The 7,529-nt window shown below is 41.8% G+C and overlaps 1 protein-coding gene across 1 annotated transcript in view; it reads left to right on the forward strand.

The window, feature by feature from the left end:
* Positions 1–7,474, forward strand: part of LOC138194675 (constitutive coactivator of PPAR-gamma-like protein 2) — a 14,616-nt gene extending 7,142 nt beyond the window's left edge. The window contains exons 2-5 of the mRNA XM_069143589.1: positions 3,090–3,336; positions 3,784–3,866; positions 5,138–5,266; positions 7,313–7,474. Coding sequence (XP_068999690.1) covers positions 3,090–3,336; positions 3,784–3,866; positions 5,138–5,266; positions 7,313–7,420 — 567 coding nt within the window. The 3' untranslated portion in view covers positions 7,421–7,474. The remainder of the gene's footprint in view (positions 1–3,089; positions 3,337–3,783; positions 3,867–5,137; positions 5,267–7,312) is intronic.
* Positions 7,475–7,529: the final 55 nt, after the last annotated feature.

Genomic DNA, 7,529 nt, shown 5'->3' on the forward strand with positions numbered 1-7,529 from the left:
CACACACACTCTCACACACACACACACACACTCTCACACACACACACACACACACACTCACATACACACACACACACTCACACACACACTCACACACACACACACACACACACACACACACACTCACTCTCACACACTCACACACACTCACACACACACACTCACTCTCACACACTCACACACACACTCACACACTCTCACTCTCACACTCTCACTCTCACACTCTCACACTCTCACACACACACTCACACACTCTCACACACACTCACTCACACACACTCTCACTCTCACACTCTCACACACACACTCACTCTCACACTCTCACACACACTCTCACACACACTCACTCTCACACTCTCACACACACACTCACACACTCTCACACACTCTCACACACACTCACTCACACACACTCTCACTCTCACACACACACTCACTCTCACACTCTCACTCTCACACTCACACACACTCACACACTCTCACACACACACTCACTCACACACACTCACACACTCTCACACTCACACACTCTCACACACACTCACTCACACACACTCTCACTCTCACACTCTCACACACACACTCACTCTCACACTCTCACACTCTCACACACACACTCACACACTCTCACACACACTCACTCTCACACTCTCACTCTCACACTCTCACACACACTCTCACACACTCTCACACACACTCACACACACACACACTCACTCTCACACACACACTCACTCTCACACTCTCACTCTCACACTCTCACACACACACTCACACACTCTCACACACACTCACTCTCACTCTCACACTCTCACACACACACTCACACACTCTCACACACACTCACTCTCACACTCTCACACTCTCACACACACACTCACACACTCTCACACACACTCACTCACACACACACTCACTCTCACACTCTCACTCTCACACACACACACACCATAGTGTACCCTGAGAGGAGTTCAGATTACATCCCTCCCACATTACACTACACCACAGCGGTGCTTCTGATGCGTGCGCCATCATTACTCACCTCCCATGCGGACACACACCTGTTTGGATGTTTTCCAACCTGTACGGTGAGAAACAGCCGCGGTCCTGCAGCTCCGAGCGTCTCGACCCGGCTCGTATTACACCTGCAGCGGAGGTACTTCTACCGACGCTACCGTCAGCTTCCTATTCGCTACCGAAGGGAAGAGTTGAGGGAAACCTTACTTCCAGCTGAGCCACTCGTTGTCCGTCTTTCGCACCTCCTAATGTTGTTAAAGCGTCTCACACACTTCAGATCAAGCATGAACTCTTTTCTGAAACGCATTTTCTATTTTAGGAAACCTTTTTTTCTATTTCTCTTATCTATTTTCATCTTTCCTTTTTTTCACGTCTCCACCACAATCGACAGGTCAGAAACTACTTTACTCAGACAGGTCAAACCTGGATTCAGTTATCACAGAGATGCTAAACATTCTTTACAACACAGTTTCTGATTTGTGAAACCTTTTATTCTATTTGTGAAAATGAAAAAAGGGCCATTTCACTGTTTTTTTTTTTTAAATAATCATGTCTAGGCCACATTGGACCGGGCTCAGGTCCAGAATGGTGAATGACGGTACTCAGACGGGTCAAACTGGACTGGATGAGCCCAGATTCTTCAAAACTTCAGCATTGTCTATTTATATTTCACTTGTAGATTTAGGAGAATATGAAGCTGTTTTAAACAAGTCTGCCACACAAGTGATCTCATTATCATCCTCCTGCCCCGTGGTGTAATAATCTGAAGGAGGAGATTTGATTAATAGCTCGTCGAATAGATTTTTTTTTTAATGGAGTAACTGTGTAATTAGTTAGTTTTTGCATTGATTAACACTGACGTTGATTAAAAAGATGAACACATCCTGGCACCTCATCCCACCAGCTGGTTCCTCTGCGTCAGCTCGTTCCTGGAGAATCACCACTAAACTCAAAGTGACAGTTTTTCCTCAGAAGTGTTTTTTATTTTTATTTTATTTTTACAAGTTACAACTTTATGAGTCGTTGTTTCCGTGGTCATCTCTACATTCATCCTCAGTTGGGTTTATTGCCTTCACATGGTAGCCAGTTAGTTTCACAGTTTCCAGTCTTTTTCAGTTCTGTTCAGGATGTTTATAATATTCTTTATGACATCATACGAACACACAACTACTGTAGTTCTGCACTTTAATCATTATTGATTGACGTTCCAGTTCATTTCTTAATTCATCAGTTAGTTGCTTTGGCTGTAAAACATCAGATAAAAGTGTAAAATACTCAATTTACCCACAAGCTGACGGTAAAATGTCTTCTTGTTCAAATCCAAAGATATTCAGTTTAGAGTGATATAAGTCAAAGAAAAGACACATATTAGAGGTTGAGTGGCCAAAGTTTGATATTTTTCCTTTAAGAAAAGACTTAATAGTTGCATAAATGTTTTCTCCAAAGTTTGTGGAAGACTTGGGGGCGGTTTGTTGGTCACCCCCTCCAAAAACTTTTTTACACTTTTTTAATGAAATAAATCAGCAATTTCACATATTTTTTGACCAAACTGTTAAAAAAAAAAAAAAAAAAATCAAGAAATTTGGAAAACACCTCAAAAGACAAAACTTAAAAGTTAGTTTTTCACTATGATTTTTAGTTTATTTGGCTTAAAGTTGCTCCTCAAAATGGCTTCGGTGTTGCTCGTAAGCTTTAGACGGCAATATTTAAGTCAGATTTATTTAAATAGCACATTTTAAAACTGCATAAGTTGAACAAAGTTCTGCACATAGTCAAACAGAGTTAAAACAGTCAGATAGACTTGATCATAACGAGAAACAAGCTTTTAAAAACACAATTAAATAAAAACCAAGAGCAAAATTAAATCAATGTGAAGCGTACAAGAATGTACAAGCAGTAAATATTGAATAAAAGGTGGTAATGTGGAAAAGCCAGTGAAAATAAAAAGGTTTTCTAGGTTATAACGTAGCAAGTTGAACCATGATGAAGAAAATGACGCCACGTTTCAAACTTCACGGAGTTCCTGTTTTTAACGTGCATGGAACCGACTTCGTCCGCTCTGCACCCCACAGGTTGTCCAGACTTTGGAGGACCACCACCAGGAAGTCCTGTCCCTCTACCGGGACTACGGGTTCGCCGGCCTGATCGCTCAGGACTCCGAGTTCGCCCTCTGCAACGTGCCCGCCTACTTCTCCTCGCACGCGCTCAAACTGAGCTGGAACGGCAAGAACCTGACCACGCACCAGTACCTGCTGTCGGAGGCCGCCCGGCAGCTCGGCCTCAAGACGCAGCACCTGCCCTGCTTCGCTGCTCTGCTGGGTGAGCGCCGAGCACATTTTACCATTCTTACAACTATTGCTATTTTGTTTTTATTCAATCGCTGATAAAATGAATGAATTAAAATCATGTATCAAACATGGTGCTGGTGCTTCAATAAAGGATTTCTTTGTTTTTACTATAAATACCCCACATTGTAATATACCTTTATAATGAGATTACATAACGGCAGCATTGTTTATTTAAAGTCATTGTAATTAAGTTTTGTATTAGAATTTGTTATTAAAAAGTTTTTACAAAGATTTTAACTTTTACTGCAAATGTACATTAGTTCCAAATATCGGTTTATCGGTCTCATTGATTACCAATAATCGGTATGGTCGATCCCAACCGCTTACACAGGAAAATCAAAAGAAGTTGTGTTTTCTTTGTCGTTCTTGTTCACTGATGCAGCAACAAAACATTTGAGAGAGTTTCTTTGACTTGCAGGAAATCATATTCTGCCTGATGAGGACCTGGCTGCCTTCCACTGGAGCCTGCTGGGACCAGAACACCCGCTAGCTTCCCTCAAGGTACTGATCGCTTCCCCGTCCACCTCCTCTGAGGAAACACTGGCTGGAACAGGAACTGAACACTGGAGCCACTTCTATTGTGATGGGAGCGTTTAAATCAGCTGGAAACACAACCAGACATTTATATATTTTTAAGTATCACATATTATAGATCTGCTCCTATTTGCTTTGTTGATTATTATTTGTTTACAAAAAAAATTCTTCGAACGGTGTTATTGCAAACTACATCTGTTTCAAAATCCAATCCTACCTGTAGTTCTACAAAGGGTTAATTAACAGCTTCTTAAAATCCTGTCGATGTGGTGAAATCGAAATAACTGAAATGAACGATTCAGTCATGGGAAGGAAACGTACTTTGTAGGGAGACATAATGTCCAGACAATTCACATCACAATCAAAAATAAATCATATTTTTTTCATCTCTAGAGTATTTGATCAGTTTCCAACACCTGTTTTTAATCATTAAATGTACGAGTCCATTTCTACATGTCAGATAATTCGATAAGTCAGTGTGTGTTAAGGTAAATATGAAGATAGATTTGTACACGAAACAAAAATTTCCTCATTAAACATCACGATACAAATAAGAATAATGTTTGGAGTCTTAGAAGTGGCGTTGTGTTCAAAAGTCATGGTGTTGATGACGTTCACACGCATTCCAAAAAAAATAAAAATGTCAGATTTCTATAACAGCAGCGGTCCACGAACCATCGAGCTTGAGTCTTACTTCAGGGTTCCCACATTGTTTTGCCTCTGCAACCAGAATTTAGACACGTGTTTGATATCTTTCAATATAAGTGCCATCGGAGGGGCTTGTGGCCGCTCGGTTTTATTCATTCAATTTTAGCTTTTTAGTCTCTGAATGTTGGAGAATTTGATATTTGACTTAAAGTGGGAACCCTGAGCTTTAATTTCAATAATCAGTGACCCAAATCATCGAAGTAAAAGCATCGATCCATATCACGTCTTAGTTTCCCATTTCCATGGTGTCCGTCATTACTCACTTCCTTCCTAAATGTTCGGACTGTGCTAGTGGTCAACAAACGGAGAAATATTTACTCTCCTTTTGGGAATAAATCCCCAAAATAATTAAAATACTCTCGAATTACGAGTCAACAGACAAATCAAATATTTAAGTACAAACAATGCTGTGAAAGAATAGTCACGAAAACGAATGAATCTAGAAACGTATATCTCTTCGTATATCTCCATGTGTCTGACTGGTATTGCTTCGTCCCGTGTTGTGTATTAAACCTGTGTGTCTGTCTCAGGTGCGAGCCCACCAGCTGGTGCTGCCGCCCTGTGAGGTGGTGATCAAAGCCGTCTCCGACTACGTCTCCTCCATCAAAGACCTGGGAAACCTCGACGCCATCGCCAGAGACGTCTTCAAACAGTCACAGGTCTGTGGCGCGTTCCCTCGACCCTTTTTCCTTGAAGCGATGTTTCCCCGACCTTTCCATATTAAAAGTAATGTTTTACTGATGAGAAAAGTGTCTTCGTAGAACAATGAACATGCGTTCAGCCTGTGTTTGACTTTACATACCAGACTGGTGGTTAAATAGGTCATTACTGTTGACACAAGGCCCGAGTCAGCACTTCCTCACACAGTATCTCTGAACCGGATCCTTCCATCTTATCGCATATAAATCCAGGATTATTTTTAGCAAATTAAGAGTCGAGTTTTGTATTTCTCGTAACTTTCTCTTATTTTAAATGATAAATTAGGTTTAAAGTTGTGTTCTTCTGATTGTGTTTACATCCTCTCATGTCTTGTCGCTGCTCTGTGACTTTTATTGACCCGGTAGGGTTTTTCCCCTGTGGGGGGGGGTTAGATGATCAGTTGAGCCTCGCTGGCACCGTGCAAAGTGTTTTTCCACTGCAGCTCACAGCAAGACAACCAATCACGCTCTGCTACCGGACGGGGCTAACTTTAACTTTACAGGCTGTTTGGCTGAAAGCGATTAATAAACAGAGAATAAGGCTGATGTGTGAAAGTACAAACCAAACCGAACTAAACGCCAAACAGTCCGGTAGAAACTTTAAAAGCGGTAAGAGCTAAACAACGACAGCATTCACGTATACGAGACTAAAGTTGACCAACCCGGGATACTCGGAAAAAATAGCTCTGGGTGTTGTTGAAAAAAGTTCAACACGGGTACCAAAACCTGGAATCTGAATGTTCCAATGAACCAATGTTCCCTAAACGCCTCGCATGGAAGCTATTTTTAAATTTAAATTTACCGATGTTCCCTGAACGCTTCGCATGCTATCAGTAGACATGAGCACACGTCATCAGACATTACCAGGGTGTTGAGCTGTTTGTCGAAGGGTGGCCGCATGCAGGACGCTGATTATTCCTACGTCAGCAAGTTGATATAAAATAGTCAGAAAGGTTCCATCGTTTTATTTGAATAAAGTTACCAATATAATCCTGCTATTGCAGTTGTTCTGGATTACTCATCTGAAGTGTGATTGAACGATAGCAGTCACAACAGGTTCCTTCAAATGTTTCACAATAAGAGCCTTTTTTTAAAGATGAAGGGTTTCTGTCTCATCAAATGCTTGAAGGCTTTTAATTTGGAATAATACAGGAAGTGTTGAGTTTATTAATGCAGTGACTTTGACGGCGCAAACGGTAGCTGATCATAACAAGTCTTCGAGTTGACATCAATCAACACCTTCAATGTCAATATGACAACTTTGACCTTTTCATTTGATTTTATTGGCTCTCTTGTGAGACATTATCACTTCTATCTTACTTACTATCACTAAATTAATTTCAATCGGATTATGAGAACTGTTATATTTATTTTTGTCACTTGGGAAAAAAAAGGTGGAGCGTCGTTCTGGTGCGCTCTGATAGTCTGATGTCCTACACATGGACGTAACAAATACCAATAACAATAAATACAATTAACATCAGCTGACGTCCATTTAGCCCAACACAGTCTATCCCCGTGTGTGTGTGTGTGTGTGTGTGTGTGTGTGTGTGTGTGTGTGTGTGTGTGTGTGTGTGTGTGTGTGAGTGTGTGTGAGTGTGTGTGTGTGTGTGTGTGTGTGTGTGTGTGTGTGTGTGTGAGTGTGTGTGAGTGTGAGTGTGTGTGTGAGTGTGTGTGTGTGTGTGTGTGTGTGTGTGTACAGCCATGCTGTGGATCCAAGTCCAACCCACCAATAGAAACTCTCGTCTCCTTCGTCGATCCAATTCAGTTTCCAAGCAGAAGTTTTGTCTTTGCAGCCAAAGACACAAATAAGAGTTTTTATGAGTCCGTTTATACGGGCATTAAAAGGACACAAAAATAACTTTATACTTGAGGTCCGGAGCAGAGTTGGGAGGCCGTGTTGGAAAGCACACGTTAACTACGGAGCAGTAAAACCTCGGATCGGTTTAAATACAGAAACCTCCCGCCATGTTTCCAAGCAGACACGATGCTTTGTTTGCTCCGCAGTCTCGCATGGAGGACAAGGTGGAGCGATTCAAGAAGGCCGTGGAGTATTTCTCCGCTGCCTCCAAACCACGCTCGCCGAACATGGGCCCCCCCCTCCTTCATCCGTGAGTCCTGAAACCCACAACACAAACCGCTGGTACGGAACCAGCTTCTGGATCTCTGAATGTGAACGACACTGAAAACATCCTCTCTGTGTGTGTGTGTGTGTGTGTGTGTG

Source organism: Embiotoca jacksoni, unplaced genomic scaffold (assembly GCF_022577435.1).
Source record: "Embiotoca jacksoni isolate LCO1_2020_lvr unplaced genomic scaffold, fEmbJac1.0.p SCAF_111, whole genome shotgun sequence".
Taxonomy (NCBI): domain Eukaryota; kingdom Metazoa; phylum Chordata; class Actinopteri; family Embiotocidae; genus Embiotoca; species Embiotoca jacksoni.